General features: G+C 34.5%; 3 protein-coding genes across 9 annotated transcripts; 1 reads left to right on the plus strand and 2 right to left on the minus strand.

The window, feature by feature from the left end:
- Positions 1-875: 875 nt before the first annotated feature.
- On the minus strand, positions 876-9,856 carry Wdr33 (WD repeat domain 33). 2 transcript variants are annotated; one of them, XM_029303367.2, is made up of 9 exons: positions 9,718-9,856; positions 8,330-8,808; positions 7,975-8,244; positions 7,407-7,558; positions 4,684-4,781; positions 3,995-4,355; positions 3,617-3,828; positions 3,115-3,450; positions 876-3,032 (listed from the first exon to the last, which is right to left on the minus strand). In XM_029303367.2, the coding sequence occupies exons 2-9, from the start codon at positions 8,651-8,653 to the stop codon at positions 1,633-1,635; spliced, it is 3,153 nt and encodes a 1,050-aa protein (XP_029159200.2). In that variant the 5' UTR covers positions 8,654-8,808; positions 9,718-9,856; the 3' UTR covers positions 876-1,632. The 2 variants fall into 2 exon arrangements, with proteins under 2 accessions (XP_029159200.2, XP_029159199.2); XM_029303366.2 differs by having other exon boundaries at positions 9,388-9,856.
- LOC114931386 (uncharacterized) lies at positions 9,413-12,795 on the plus strand. 5 transcript variants are annotated; one of them, XM_029303370.2, is made up of 7 exons: positions 9,413-9,778; positions 9,867-10,524; positions 10,666-10,839; positions 11,346-11,536; positions 11,607-11,789; positions 11,920-12,408; positions 12,636-12,795. In XM_029303370.2, the coding sequence occupies exons 3-7, from the start codon at positions 10,726-10,728 to the stop codon at positions 12,730-12,732; spliced, it is 1,074 nt and encodes a 357-aa protein (XP_029159203.1). In that variant the 5' UTR covers positions 9,413-9,778; positions 9,867-10,524; positions 10,666-10,725; the 3' UTR covers positions 12,733-12,795. The 5 variants fall into 5 exon arrangements, with proteins under 5 accessions (XP_029159203.1, XP_029159204.1, XP_029159205.1 ...); XM_029303371.2 differs by having other exon boundaries at positions 9,867-10,505; XM_029303372.2 differs by having other exon boundaries at positions 9,867-10,385.
- On the minus strand, positions 12,792-16,050 carry LOC114931385 (uncharacterized). Of its 2 annotated transcripts, none has more exons than XM_085488151.1 (7): positions 15,980-16,050; positions 15,416-15,645; positions 15,242-15,340; positions 14,988-15,092; positions 14,701-14,871; positions 13,238-14,107; positions 12,792-13,150 (listed from the first exon to the last, which is right to left on the minus strand). In XM_085488151.1, exons 2-7 carry the CDS (start codon positions 15,599-15,601, stop codon positions 12,968-12,970), a joined length of 1,614 nt encoding a protein of 537 aa, XP_085344277.1. In that variant the 5' UTR covers positions 15,602-15,645; positions 15,980-16,050; the 3' UTR covers positions 12,792-12,967. The 2 variants fall into 2 exon arrangements, with proteins under 2 accessions (XP_085344277.1, XP_029159202.2); XM_029303369.2 differs by having other exon boundaries at positions 15,242-15,343.
- Between the last annotated feature and the right edge of the window lie 51 nt (positions 16,051-16,101).

Raw genomic sequence — 16,101 nt, forward strand, 5'->3', positions numbered from 1 at the left:
GATACACTGTTATTTTTTTTATATACAAATAAAAATAATGAAAAAAATGCTACAAAAATATAAACTTTTAAATGCCCAGCAAGTAAACGGCAGGAAATTTTGGTTGATCCAGAGTGAGAAAAAGAAATCAAAACCATTCCTTTTTCTCTCTCTTTTTCTCGTTCGAACACGAATTATCGTTAAAAAATGAAAGCAATTTATTTATTGACGATTAATAAATAACGCAAGGTATATCCCTTGAAACAATGGCGTTACAACTCAGCAAACACGATATATAATTGTTACATTGCTATAATAAAACGGAATATAACAAATAATATAACGTGTACGTTACATGTAACATCCATGTTAGTTGTAATTTCCCACTCATAGATGTAACATTTTATTATAACATATATTACATTGTAATCATATTGTAATTATATCCCAAGATAGCACATTGATGTATTAATAAGTCAGTGCTATTTTGGGATATAATGACAATATAACTACAATGTAATATATGTAATATTAAAAATGTTACATCTATGAGTGGGAAATTACAACTAACATATACGTTACATGTAACATGCTTGAGTATGTAACATTTATATATTGTGTTTGCTGGGAATTCACCATTTGTCTAAAGTACCAAATTTGGAGTAAATTGAATGTGGTTGAAAATACAGATCTTGAGAAGAACAATTCTCATAAATTTATCTCCGTAATAAAAACTCATCATCGTCGCAGTTCCAATCACTAGTGTAAATAATTTCATCTTCCTTTGAAAATTCATCAAGATTCTAATATATTCGTTGACTTATCGCAGTCTCGTATTATACAGGATCAGAGAAAATCGAATACATGCAAAATCAAAGACTTTCAGAAACGAAGAATACTGTATGTTATTTCGTTTTATTAATAATAGATAGACTGTTCCGGCACACTCTCTCGCTCTCTCATATTCTTCAGCAAACGAAAGAACATGGAATATCTCAATCGCACTCATTCGTGCTTCCTTTTTTACTGGGATCACACATGATCGACATGCAATTGTCGAGCTTCACAAACGCGGAACAGAAATTCCCCTCGCAAAAAGGCAGCTTGTGACACGGTTTCTATCGGAATAATTATATTCGTGTGTTCCATTCGATCCCTCTACAATGCGTATTATATTACAATTTTCTTCGCCTATTCTTCTAAAGAAGGCTATTCGTACACGTGACAGATTCGCAGAGTCGCACCGCACAGTCATCAATCCGGATCGAGTGAATCCGGAATAATTAAAATCGAAACTGGCGATTCGTTTGTTTCCTCATCCTCGGGAAAAGAGGAAAGTTCACCCCAACAAATCCGTATTGGATGCAATCAATCGGTCCAGCGATAAATCCGATTGTTATCACCCTCTTTCTGGACGAATCGTAAAAATATACATTATATGTATATTTATTTTATACGAATAGTAGTTTCTTTCTCCTCGCATGCGAATACGAGAATTCGCGATCGTTATTCAATTTCGACACAATTACATTACTTTACACACTAACAATAAGTCAACACTGACATTGTCACGTCTCGGTATGTAGGTGAATTACGGTTCACGTAAGACATCACTTATGTGCAACCGATACATCTGTGTTTCAAGAAATCCTTTTAATAGTCCCTTCCTCTGCCACCTCTCGACTGATCGTTGTCACGTCCTCTACCGCGATTGCTGAAGCCACTTCTGCCTATGTCACCACCGCCACGACTGATGCCGCGATTAGGTCCGTTCTTGCCGAAGCTGCCGAAATTGGAGTTGAAATTGTTTAACTGAGCTTGCGGGTTCTGACCGCGAAAGTTGGGCCCGAAACCGGGCCGGTCGAAGCTCATCGGGCCAGCATTGGGTCCGCGAAAAGCGTTGGGCGGGCCTTGAAAACTGTTGCCAAACGGCGGCGGTGGACCCTGGTGATTCGGGCCAAACGGTGGCATCGGACTCGGTCTGAAGTGATTTGGTCCAAAGTTACCGTTCGGCGGCGGCCGAAAGCTGGGTCCAAAGCCGCCGGGTGGTGGCGGTCCGTTGGGTCCAAAGCCTGGATGATGCATACCCGGATGAGGCGGCATCATGTGAGGCGGTATCGGGCCGTCTAGGCCGGGGTGCGGTGGCGGCGGCTTCCCCTGCATGCCGAGATGTTGCGGCATGCCGGGATGCGGCACCAGACTCGGTATCGGCGGCGGCATGTTGGGATTTATGTTCTGCATATTGTGGTGATTCACCTGCAGATGCGGCATACCGGCCATGTGACCATGTATGCTATTGCCGATGCCACCCGGGCCCATCGCCGCCATGCCGTTGTCCCGTTTATCGCCAAAGCCGGCGTAGGTACCGTCTAATTTGCGCAGACCATCGCCCATACTCTTCTCTTCATCATTCGACCAACGACCTCCGTCGCGATCCCGCTCGTCGTACATATCGTCCATGTCCAGGAGCTTCTTAGGTGGGAAATCGATGTTGCGGAAATCCTTGTCCGCGAAATTGTTGCCGAACTCGTTACGCGAACCGGGTCTGCCGTACCTCAGATCCTCATCGCCGCGACTGCTACTCCTCGCGGAATCTCCAAGGAGACCGCCTCTTCTGTGATCCTCGTCTTGGAACGAGTTGACATCCGCGGCGTTGGACGACTTGCCGAATCTTAAATCCGTATCGCTGGACTGCGAATCCTCCGTAATCGGAATACCACCGAAGACCGGTTGATGGATCTTGGACGTGCGATCGCTGGCTCCGCCGTCGCTCCAACCAATCAGTTGATCGAACTTGCGCTTGCCGCCGCGATTCAGCGTCTTCAGGAGCTCGGGATTCTGCGCGAACTTGGAACTGGGCAATGGCGGCGGCAGATCTATATCCGGTACTTTGGAATAGTCGATCTCGCCGTCATCCTGCAGGTATTCCTCGGCTTCGTCCACGTTGTCCGGTGGACCCACCACGTCTCTTAATTCCTCTATTTCACCGGAGAATACTAATTTGTTTATGGCTTCGGTTCCTTTAGTAATCGCCTCCGCCAATTTTGAATCCGCTAAAAACGATTGTATATTAGTAGATCAATAAACACGTATTTTTCTAAAAACACATACATGTTGTATACGTATAATACTCACATTCTACAGTAATCATTTTTCCGTATAATATAATGGCGTTAGGCGTGACTTCGTTCAATGGCACAGCGCCAGGTGTAGTCTCTATTAATTGATTGACAAACGCGTTAAGCGCTTCGACCTGCTCCATATCCTCAGCCTCCATCTCATTCCACTGAGCTTGGAAGTTTCGTGGTATCGGTTTGCTGTATGGAACTTTTTTGTTGGCGAATTTCTTGCCCTCATCCACAGCATGATCCAGGTCTAGACCTGGAATTCCGCCGCTCTTGTCCTCGGATTCGCCATCGGCGTTGATTCTATCCTCCGGTCCCATACCAGGTATCACCGCTGCTTCATCAGCTAAAGAAGGCAAAATAAATTAAAATATTTTCGTAGACTTTATCATCGTCAAGGAGATTGTTTATTAACAATTCCCTTGATAATGATCTCTCGAAGGCTCAGGGAATGAAACCCAAGGCCGTAACAATATATAATAAAATATTTTTGAATAAAATATTTCTAATACCGATCTCGTGATCGTCAATGCCAGCTGCTCCCGCTGGTAACGTATTAAGATTGTATTTGTCTCTCATCAGGTCTCCCGGTCTATTGCGCGTCCAAAACTTAGATGTGTGATCGTTACTACCGGAACACAGGATATGTCCCAGCGGATGCCAAGCCAATGTCCAGACTATGCTATCATGCGCTTGCTCAATAGCTCCCACTTCTTTATCAGCCCTGAAAAAAAGTATAAAGACAAATATAGTATAAAAATATAGTATATTAAAATATAAATATAAGTATATAAAAATTATGCAAATTCAGCTTCGGAGAAATTCTAAAGAGAAAAGAACAGAGTTCATCGAATGGCAAATTTGCCCCGAACGAAAGCATATATACGTACCCTACGTGCCAGAAGAGGATGGCGCCGTCACTACCACCGCTACAGAAGAGACCTTCGTGACTCGGATGCCAGGCAACGCTGGAGGCCTCCTTTTTATGACCACGGAACGTCTGCACCTCCTGGCTAAGATTCCTCAGATCGAACAGTTTCAGCAGATGATCCCTCGACGCGGTCACCAACCAGTTACCGTTTTCGTTCCACTTTACGTCCATCACGGTCGATTTGTGCGCATGCAGAGTCGCCAGGGACTGTCCGGTCTTAGGATCCCACAATTTCACCGGTTGCTGATTGTCCTTGCTGCCGGAAATGACTAGACTCTTCTGCGGATGCCAATGGACACATTTGACATCTGCACCATGACCTGTGGAGAAGAATATTATATGAGATACATTGCTGGACCAAATTATTTGCTAAAAATAAATTGATGTAGGAAAAAAAGAATAAAGCATTATAATTATAAGTACAATTTTTTCACTTTTTTTGCTACATAAATTTTTTTTTATAAAATAGAAAATATGTCAGATACATGTAAAGATACATGTATATTAAAAATAGTAATATATAATAAACTGAAAGATTAAAAAAAATAAAAGGTGTGTACGTTAAAACAAAAACTAAGCCATGAGTAAATAAAAAAAAATTCGATATAAAATTATAATAGATAAAATAAAAGAGAAATATTTCTGTACCTCTGAGTATTCGTTCCTCATGACAGCGAAGAAAGTCCCAAATTCTTACAGTTCCATCATCGCTGCAGGTCGCCAATTTGTGATCCGTTGGACTGAAACTACGCGTCCAAAAAAAAAGAAACAAGTTACATTTGAACAATTTGTGTACTATTGTATATATTAAAAAGAAATAATTAATCTACGTTAATCTTTTTATATTTTGCCGATATATCCATGACGTGAAGAGTTATGAATAAATTCGGGCAATTTATTAATTGAATGATACGAAGAAGAAAGGAATCATCAACTTTATCTTGCACACCGAAAAACTCACAATCAATCTGAGAGAGTAAAATATTAATTTAATATTCTGAGAGAGAAATGATTGAGATATGGAATATAATTGTGTTAATTTTGAATAAATTGTGTGAATTTTTATTGAAACTCTCATTTTACACAGAATTATAAGTTGTTTCTGTATGCAAAAAAATATTTTAATAAGAAAGATAGTGATTATCGTATATAGTGAAAAAAGATATACTTAATAAGAAAAAAAACACATATATGATATATTTTACAAACACTATTACGACATAACTTACTAAAGTGCCTTTAATAAATTGATCGCTAAAAAGTCAAACATCCAACTGTCTATATTTATTATTCGATTCGTCAATATATTTATTATAATTATTACTGCATGCAACGTCGATATATGCATATGTATGTATATAAATTTTATATACATATACATATATATATACATATATATATATATATATATATATATATATATGGAAGGAGCAAAATAGAAAACTTTATCAAATTATCAATACTGGGACCTTTTTTCCTAAAAAAAGTTATTTAAACATTACATTTTTTTTTTAAATATCTACAGAGAAATGTATTCTAATATAACTGAGATTGCATCAAAATTTATATTTTTAATTTAGATAATATATCTAGAATATATACTGTGATATGAATAATATTTGCAAGAGATTAATGACAAAATTAAATAAATGCAGATTAATGCATTGCATGATACAAATTACATTTTAATATGATATTTAGGGGGGAAGGATATTGATGTAGATATATAATATTATCTGTATTATAGATAATATTAAATACATATCAAACTGTTATTTTTCGTAATGGGTCATAGCTGCCGTTTGATGATTCTCCCTGTTTGTTGTTTGCTGATATCGAAAGCATTGTACGCGTGAAGAAGCAGAAAAAAGAAATGCGAGCAAGTGTGTACACACAAGAGCAGTACACATACGTAAAGTAAATTATATATTGGCCTGAAATAAACTTGGATCTTAGTATGTAAATAGAGAAACACACAGCCGAATCTTTACGAATGCGCCATCGAGGAATAGACAGAGATCAGTATAATAAAAGGAACGTTTTTTTTTTATATGTGTATAAATATATATTTTTAAATAAACAAAAAACCATCCGCGACAGTCATATCTGGCACTCAAATAAGATTCCAATGTTTGTGTGTCGAGCGAACACAACAGTTTCATTCTCGATGAAACTGAATATTATCCTTATTGATGCCACATGACCACCGAGTGATGTATCAAGAGCAATATTTGTTTTCAAAATTTAACGTTTATTGCACAAAAAAAATATCCGAAGTGTACATGAATCATGTAATCTTATCATTTGTCTCTGTTACGCTCTCTCTCTCCCTCTCTCTCTCTCGCTCGCTCGCTCTCATTCTTTCTCTCTTTCGTCTGCGAAAGGGCACGAGTGACACAAAACGAAAGATAAAATATTTTATTTTCATAGCCATGCAATAATAATGTCTGACGTCTTTATTTAACTTTATTGAAAACTTAAACGATATAAAGAAGGAGACACAGGATATTTCATCTTTTATTTATCATTATATAGGAATCTCGACTAGGTATTGCCATATATTTTTTCTTTTATTTGTTATTCTAAAGCATACATCTTTGCCGAATAAATAATCTAGCCACATAAACTCCTTAAAACGAGAGCCGTAAGGACCTAATAGCATTATATAACTTAATTAAAATTTGGGTGCCATTTCTGAATATGCGATAAGCGCATTATCGATAACTGGAGAGATTAAATCGAGAGTTAGGTCCCTAAGACTCTACAGATACAAATCATAAATTATATATCGATACGCGCAATATAATATACGCAAAAAAATTTACACTGTCTTGTTGCTATCAATTTCTACAACGCGATAGGAATATTTACTTATCAAGTTTTGCAAATTCTATTGAAAATTTATATTCTTAGGCCGTTGCGTGCTTAAAAGATATGATTGCTGCAGCTAAAAATATTTTCTGTTACGGGAATTCATTTAAAAAAAAAAAAAGAAAAAAAAGATTGGAGTTTGACTCTTCAGACTTTTATTTATCCATTTTGAAAATCTCCCTCTTAATTCGGCAAAAGATATCGAAACTTCTTTTACGTAGAATTTGATCAAAAAGTTCAACAATTAGTATTTTTCACGAATATGGTTCATTCCACATGGTTCATGACGCGTTATATGATCTATCCAATGCTAAAGGCTCGTTAAAAATCACCTGTGTACCCATACAAGAATCACTATTACTCTGCCAGAAACGGCACAAAACCAGAAAAGGAATAAGAGAATAAGAATCACGTCCAATGTCCTAACTACAGCAAGGATGGACGGATCATCGGCAACAGTGGCGCGAGAGACGTAAGGACTAGTGTGGTGGATGGTATACCTGAGTCCTCTAATCGCTTCTTTGTGCGCTTGAAACATCTTGACGTTGTTCATGTTGCTCTGCCAATATTTCACGTAGCCTGCGTGGTCCCCCGTTACCATCCAGCTCTCATTGTGCGACCATACCATTGTCCTTACCGGGCTGTCATGTGCCTAAACAGAGGAATTGATTTCTCCCGTCAAAGCGCAAATGATGATATCTCATTGAAAAATCTTTTTCTAAAGTTGTATAAATATAAATACACAATATACGATTATTTAGCTAAATAAAAAATTATATTCAATTTAACTGAAAAAGATAGCCTCGCACACATGACTACATTTCAATTTATATTATATTATAATCAATTTCAATTTATATTACATTATAATCTACGTTTCATCTCTATAATAAAATTAAAATTTTTTATATCCTAAAATATTCTCAGAAAATTGAAAAATTTTATCTCTCATGAATGTTTTGACATACATAAAATATAATGTACATTTTAAATATTTATGAATTTATCATAACTTAAAAATATAATTGTATATATCTCTTTGACGTACTTATATTTAATATAATATACCTGCAGAATAGTTTCAAAATTGAAAGTAAGGCCATTCCATAGTGTAAACTCTCCACTCGAAGCACCAGTGACAAGACGCCTACCCTCTGGTGTCCAGGCCATACAAAAAATTGGACAACGCATTTTATTGGTGGCCGTTTTTACGAATCTCGTGGTAACTGCATTTATTGGATTGTCAATGTAACTTGGTGGAGGGAGTAAATCGGGATAGTATATTACATCTGGCTGAAGCGCGCGTCGATCCCTGTAGTCCCGCTGCCATACCCGATTCTGTGAAAAAATTCAAGAATTTAGATACAAGCTTGAGAAAATCACATCTTGACAAACTTTAGTATAGATATATAAATGTATTTACTTCTAAGCTTTTGATGATGGCGGAGTTGTAGTCAACAGTCTTTCGCATAACAGATTTCCTAAGCCTCTTTCCATCAAACTCATCCTGCAGAGTATCTTGTCCTCCGGCGACGACTTTTGGGGCGTGATAAGGTCTGAAGGGCTTGAAGAAACCGCGACTGCTTTCTCTGTGATTCGGATAACGATGCTGATAGCTGCCCGATGTGCTTATCGTAGTCAAATTCGGCGGTGGCGCCGATAAGTTTGACGTTGTAGGTGGAGGTACAGACATATTCGGTAAGGTGACAACCGGTGGCGGATTTGCAAATTGAGTATTCGCAGACATGATGAGAGGATGTGCATGCACAGAGACAAGTACAGAAAATAATTCCAATCGATTAAACGGTGTCCAACTTGTACAAACAGCAAGGATCAGGCATGTTTTATGCCTGTAATAACATTACGACGCTAGAATGACGGATCCATTCTTGAGGAGGAAGTCTGTAAAAACAAGAAATATTCTTTTTATTACTCTGAACAAATAAAATATGCCTATCAGTCTTCTATTATTATTGCAATAAAGATTCTAGAGCAATAAATGTGTTTTAGAGCTATACGAGGAAATAATCAATTGCCCCGCTTATGTTATATATAATTATTATACTTAGAAATTTACATCAAAATTAAATTAATCAATAAAGTAAAATATACTAATCAAAGATGTAATTGTACACTATATTTCATTAATAATAATTAATAATTTATAATCTGTGCTGATTAAAAAATTGTTCCAATATGATCTTAAATGCATATTACTTTCTCTAATCTGATTTAATTGTCAAATTATCATTTTTATTCTCGACTACTATCAACTGCAGATTATTAGCATATAATTTATGAAGAAAAAAAGGAAAAATCAATTTTATATCATTCTTCGAACAAATCAAATGACCTAACTTGGAAAATAAATATACATATTTTTAAATAAAAATCTCTAATTCTCAAATTAGAAAATAATTAATCGAATAATCGGAATTGACAGAAAAATCAACAATGGAATAGTCGAGGAAAAACACGTACACGTCACGAGATGCTCCACAAAACACGTTGGGCCGATGAATGGACGAGTATACGAAGACGCGAGATTCCGGAGATTTCTCAGCTCCTTGTCGACCTCCTCATCGGGAATCGAGTTCGCCGGGACGAATGGCAAATACAATTCGAGAGTTTTCTCTCTTCACGCGACGCGGAACGAGAAAGTGAGTGAGTACACAACCACCAGTTTCGGGCGCCACGCTTTCGCGACAACTTTCCGTCCCCGAGACGGCTCTCCTCGGGGTAACGACGCCCGCGAACCGATTCGGCGATGCTCGAGCCCGATCCGAGGAAGAGAGGTGAGAGGTCTCTCACCTGGTGAAGCGCGACGGAGTTAGCGGAGCCAGGAACCGAGCCGATTCTCCTCAGCATGCAGGTATCAGTGTTATAACAGACGAATTGCAAGAATGTGCGCCCGCCGCGAACGCCATTATATTATACTCTCTCTCTCTCTCTCTTTCTAGGGCGACGACATCCGGTTTCAACCGCCACTTCCGGTCGGCGTGACCAAGGCGCGAAACTCCACGTCGCGAGAAAAGAAGTCGCCCGAAGAGCCATCTGTCATCTGTCATCCCGAAACGTCAAAAATGCCCGCACTTCCGGTTTCAACCGGAAGTGCCGAAATTCTACCGCAAATTTTTAAAACCATTTTTTGTTTAGTGCGTCACGTGGCCGCTAGAGCGCGCGAATTCTCGAATTTTTCTCGCTGACGCCTGACTGTGATTTTGATTATATTTATATGACAAATATAGGATTTTTAATAATTCATCGCGTTGCCGTGGAGAAATGAAACTTATAACCTAACCTGAATTATTTACAGCCGGGTGCCCACGGTCGGCTCGTCAAATCCGAGGGTATAAAAATAGGCAACGCGATGTTTCTTTTTACATCTCATTCTGAAGAACAAAAAATTTCAGAATTTTTGTGCACATGTGACTTTACGACGTGAATTGTCGCTTCGAATATACGTATTTTGTCGACAAGTATAAATTTTTAATCTCGAAGATATTCAACTTTACAAACGTTTTTTTTTAATCAATAATTCCAGATACAATAATAATAATTATTGTCACAAAACAGGAAGACTAATTTAATATCTTCAAGTATCTAAAAAATTTAGATGTATGCAAGATAATTTTTAGTTGGAAGCATTCACACAAAAAAATTACAGAAATAAAATTCTTCTGTTCGATAATTATATTGCTATATTCGCTAATTTAATGTGTTAATATATAATATTTTTCATTTTATCTTTTCTTTTAGATTCTCCATTGTTAAACGAGGAAGAGAAGTAACGAAAGATTGTATATATTGCTGCACGTTATGGCAGAGGAAGAAAAAGGAACTGCAGTAACACATATGCCACATCATGTGCAGCAAAAATTGTGTCAAACCCGACCACCTTACAGACAAGGAAAAAAATTGACAGCAGTCAAGGTAGCGTTGGGGACTTGTATCCTACTCTAAAATCAATTTATTATTCTATTCGCTTTGTTAGAATTAATCTTTATCTTGTATTATTAGATTAAGAAACAGATTATTAGATTAAGAACATATAATATTAATAATTGCAATTACAATAATAATTTAGTTTTTAAATGAACAAACTTTTCCATTTTTTTACTTTTATGGAAATAATATTTTTTATTAATGCAATATGCAGTACATGTATGAATGGCATGTATGTATGTATGTATATATATACACACACATACACACATATATTTCTACAACACATTTTATTATTATTAATATCAATTGATAGGAATTATACATTATTTTCTTCAGCAATTTATACATTAACTCCAAGCATGTTATTGAATATTGATTTATGTTACAATTATAAATACTTTAAATTATGAATAAATTTCAAGAACCATATTAATAAACAATTATATATATTATTTGCAATATTTCCTTGACGAAGTAGCTTTGTGTAACAGGTTTATACAATTAATGATGAATCACAGCATTTGCTAATATGTGGAGTGCCAAAAATACAATTAGGGGTAGAAATGGGAAAGCTTGTTTATCCTTATGGAGATGTAAAAGCAATTCAGTTGGTAACTGAATATCCCTCGGAGGAATTTACAGAAACATATTATGTACATTTCGCACGTATTCAAAGCGCAAGGTATGTATTTTTCTATTAAAGAAATAAGTGTTTAACACTAGTAATTTTAACTGTATTATTTTTTACACAGGGTAGCAAAACGAATGATTGATAATAAAAATTTCTTTGGAGGGGTCTTGCATGTTTTTTATGTTCCTGAACTAGAAACTTTGGCAGAAACAAGAGCAAAACTAATACAACGCCGTAAAGATGTAGCAATACAGATAAAAAGAAATCAGCAGGATTTAGCAAACCCAGGAAAATTCGTTGCAAAGTATATTTTATCAATAATATTATATATTCAATAAAAATAATATGTAATATGTGCAGTAAATATTGTGTTAACTTTTTAATGGTAAATAAGTAAATTATTTTAGAAATTAATATTAAATTTGTAATTATAGAGAACAGTATCATAGACGGAAGAAAAATCCTGCTTTACCCCTCACTGAAGAACGACTCAAACACTGTTATCCTGGAGAAACCTTATCATCTATTTGTAATGGAATACCTCAGGATATAGATCCACGACCTGTGTCTGAACCTCGTTTACCAATAAACTGGAACTATGATAACAACATTGCATCTGGATCAGAATTATTATCAGCACCGTATCAACCAACTGAAGCAGTGATACAGGCAGGAAGTCAGCAGCAAAACACGAATCGAAAATTAAACTTACAAAAGAGGAAGAATTACAAAGGCCAATATATCGATAATGTAAAAGTTAAAATTACTCGTCCACGGTTAATAGATACCAGAAGTATCGTGAAATCAAGTTCCAGTGAGAAAACAAATGTATTTTGTAACGTAAAGAAAGTAGAGAACAAAATTACTGTGAAGTTACTGGAAAAACCTGATACTGCAAAGAAGATAGTTATAAAAGATCCAAAGTATATATCCTTAATATATTTATATATAGGATATCTCAAACTTTCACTTTACAACATAATACAAATACAAATTATCTTTAATTGGTGTTTTTTGTACTATAAAGCAATGTGGGAATATTCTTTTGAGATATCTTATATATTTTGTACATTATAAGTTTTTAGTTCTGTGTATCATCTTAAATCTTACATTGTTTTAATCTGATTTTCTTTCTCAAATGTATTTTCAGTGTAACGCATTTAATAGAATCCAGCAAAGATCTTCAAAATTCAATTCAAGCAGCAAAATCTCAAATTCGTACAGCGATGCAGAAACATGATACTTAAATGAACACTTAAATATGTTTTAAAAACTGAATTATTAATAAATATATATTTGATAGATCTTTACATTTTATAATTATTTATTTATTTCAAAATGAATACATGTAACATAACCTACTTTTACTTACAATTATAACTTATAACACTTAAATAAGTTTAACTACCATTTCTTATTCTATTTTAATTAATTTTAAATAACTTAAAGTTAAACTTTAATGCTATTTTATCTTTTTTTCTCTTAAATAAAAACTGTGGTATTTGGATCCCAATGTCCCTTTTTAGTTTTTGCATTATACATCTTACATGGTGGTGTATTCTCTTGCTGGGTTTTAGACACAGTTTTATTTCTTAAAAAATGTTGCGGTGAGTTTATTCTTTGTACTTGATCATTATTAGATCGATTGCCAAGAGGTGTTCGACTCTAAAAAAAAAAAAAAGAAAACTGTTTATTAATATTTGCAAACATAATAATAGCTTTATACATATATGATTTCACAATATTAATTACCTTAAGCACTTTGGTTCCATACATTTTGTCCTCAGGATTAAAAATCTTTTTCTCATTTGGTGTAACTTTAGCATCTATTTTAATGCTTTTCTTTCTTCCTGCAATATCTCCCTTCTGACAATCCTCTTCTATCTTTATTGATTTTGGTGAAGTGCTAATCGTGGCACATTCATCAAACATTATAATTATGTCTTCTCTATGTGCTTTTTTTTGCGGTAATTTTTCTACAATGTTTTCCTCCTCCTTACCTGTTTTATTTTCCTTCGATGAATCATGCCATACTTCAATTTTATTGTCATCCTTTATATACATCTCTTTTATATCATGCTCAATATCTTTGCAATTATCCTTGTCTATATCATCTGTGTTCTTTTCCTCATCGGCCGCAACTATCTGTTCATCTGATATCAATGACTTTTCTTTTTCATTTTTACATTTTGGGTTCTTAATAACTGTAACTTCCTCCTCGCTTTCAAAAACACTTGAATCAGAATCAGATTCTTGGGATGCACAGAGTATATCTGATTCATTCTGTTGTTCCATATGTAACATTTTCGGGGTTTCAGAATCTGTGACGAGTTGTATTTTTGGAATACTAAGTGATTTTTGAAGAGTACTGCTTCCTCGAGACAAGTTTACTGGATTGTAAATATCCGATTCGTAACTGCCTTTGCGATTTAACATGTCTTGCGATCGCGCCTTTATTAATGCAAGGGACTTCGGCATTAAAATAGGCGTTCTGTTGAAATCTGCAGCCGGAGATCTAGGATCTAATCCCAAAATTATGAAGCGATCCTTATCAATTGGTGTAATAGGTTTTTCACCTTTTATAACATTCATATTTGGTGTAAAATAATCTTCTGCTCTATCCTATAACAAATGTACATTATAATTTAACAACTTTTCATCCTGTAAAGTGATTGAATAAAGTTTGCTTGTAAAACTAATAATTTATATATAAAATATATTTGTAATAAAATAGTATAAAAATATTTGCTTTGCATATTAAATAACTAAATTGCATTGTTGGGTATATAAAATAATCCTATCAGCATGAATGGAAAGGCAGCTAGAATAACTTAATAATAAATTATGTTAATACATTATATCTTTTTTTTTTCTTATATATACTGCATGAAACTGTATATACAAATATATATGAGAAAAACAAAATATAATGAATTAATACATTCACTGCTAAGCATATTCTAGACAACTTTCCATTCATGCTGATGGGATTATTTTATATTAGTAAGATTATCATAATATGCATATGTAATTATTTAAAAAATTTTGATAAACATTAATTTATTTGCAAATATACTTTGTTACACTTTTCGATTATTATTAAACTCAGTCATAATTTTGCAAATGTAAATAATTATTATACATATGTACATATTATCATATAATAGTCACCGGTGAAGTCATCTCAAATGTGTTTAATATTAAATAATACATACCAAATCTGATCTTTGATCACTATCTATTAATTTCGGTACAAAATGTTTCTTTGGCGACAAAGGTGGCATCACTATGTCCATATCAGTTTCAAGATATTTTTTTTTCTGCAAATACTTTGGGATTGCAGTAGGTGCTCTTTTAATTATTATACTGTCTGGGCTGCACTTCACCTATTTAAATATTATATTAAACTATATTAATCATGTGTTTTTAGAATATAACATTAAAACAGTATAGATGTAATATCAAAAAATTTTCCCATATCTTATTATCATTACAAATTTACCTCGATAGGAGTTCTTGAGATTTCTTCTGAAATTGAACGTGGATCACACAGCACCCTTTTTTCAGGTAATGATGGTGTACACATACTGTTATCTTGTGCAACTGTCTGCATAAACATATTATATATATACTTTTAGAATAGTAAATTAAATATATAAAGCATAAAAATCTATAACACTACATATATATATATATGTTATAGATTTTTATATATATATACACATATAAATATTCAAATTGTTATTAGTGTTTTACCTCAATAGGAGTTCTTGGTATTCCTGCTGAAATTGAACGTGGATCGCACAGCATCCTTTTATCAGACAATGTTGGTGTGCACATATCTTGTGCAGCTAACTGCTGTATAATTATAATATATATTATTTATATTTTTTTATACAGTATAAATATATAAAACAGAAAATGATTTACCTCAATAGGAGTCCTTGAGATTCCTGCTGAAGCTGAACGTGGATCACACAGCATCTTTTTTCCAGATAATATTGGTGTACACATACTGCTCTCTGCAGCCATCTGCTGCTTAACTGCTTGTTCAATGCTTATCTCCTTTTGATTTTCATTAGTATGAAATATTAACTTGCTCACGTAATTGCCCATTATTGTCTAAATGGTGGCCAACAAGAAACTTTTATTTCTCTCTTCTGTAAGAAGAAAGATCGAATAAAGAAAATAAAAAGAAATATCCTTCTATTTTATATTATAATAAATACAGATCACGTACAATATTTAATAAATATAATCAATATTTACAGAAAAATTTATAAGTATCCAGAATTATAAAATATGATTTCAGATAAATGTTTCTTTAGAAATTATGAAGACGTAACGAACACGAGTACGAAACAGCAAGAGTTGAAGTCTTTGTTTTCGACGATTTAATATATTTTAACCTGATCTTGTGTTTTTAATAATATTACTTTCATCTAATACTACTTATTATTTAATTACTAACATAAATTATATAGCATAACGTACTTAAATAAATTGCACAACTTGTAGGACGTAAGGAGAAATCGCACGTTTGCAAACGAACTGTTTACTTTCAAAATTAAATGGTGAGGAACTAGTGATGCCAATAGCGATGAAGATGCTAAAGT

The sequence above is a fragment of the Nylanderia fulva genome, unplaced genomic scaffold (assembly GCF_048542155.1).
Source record: "Nylanderia fulva isolate GAGA-0341 unplaced genomic scaffold, ASM4854215v1 Scaffold1, whole genome shotgun sequence".
NCBI classification, from domain to species: Eukaryota; Metazoa; Arthropoda; class Insecta; order Hymenoptera; family Formicidae; genus Nylanderia; species Nylanderia fulva.

Excerpts from the sequence above, each read along its gene's own strand:
- Wdr33 (XM_029303367.2), bottom strand. The coding sequence starts at position 8,653 with ATGTCTGCGAATACTCAATTTGCAAATCCGCCACCGGTTGTCACCTTA. Across the intron at positions 7,559-7,974 it reads ATTTTGAAACTATTCTGCAG|GCACATGACAGCCCGGTAAG; the intron begins GTATATTATATT and ends TCCTCTGTTTAG. Across the intron at positions 4,782-7,406 it reads GAAGCGATTAGAGGACTCAG|TTTCAGTCCAACGGATCACA; the intron begins GTATACCATCCA and ends TTGGACGCGTAG.
- LOC114931386 (XM_029303370.2), top strand. The coding sequence starts at position 10,726 with ATGGCAGAGGAAGAAAAAGGAACTGCAGTAACACATATGCCACATCAT. Across the intron at positions 10,840-11,345 it reads AAAAATTGACAGCAGTCAAG|GTTTATACAATTAATGATGA; the intron begins GTAGCGTTGGGG and ends TTTGTGTAACAG. Across the intron at positions 12,409-12,635 it reads ATAGTTATAAAAGATCCAAA|TGTAACGCATTTAATAGAAT; the intron begins GTATATATCCTT and ends ATGTATTTTCAG.
- LOC114931385 (XM_029303369.2), bottom strand. The coding sequence starts at position 15,601 with ATGGGCAATTACGTGAGCAAGTTAATATTTCATACTAATGAAAATCAA. Across the intron at positions 14,872-14,987 it reads TCTCAAGAACTCCTATCGAG|GTGAAGTGCAGCCCAGACAG; the intron begins GTAAATTTGTAA and ends ATATTTAAATAG. Across the intron at positions 14,108-14,700 it reads GTGATCAAAGATCAGATTTG|GATAGAGCAGAAGATTATTT; the intron begins GTATGTATTATT and ends CATTTGTTATAG.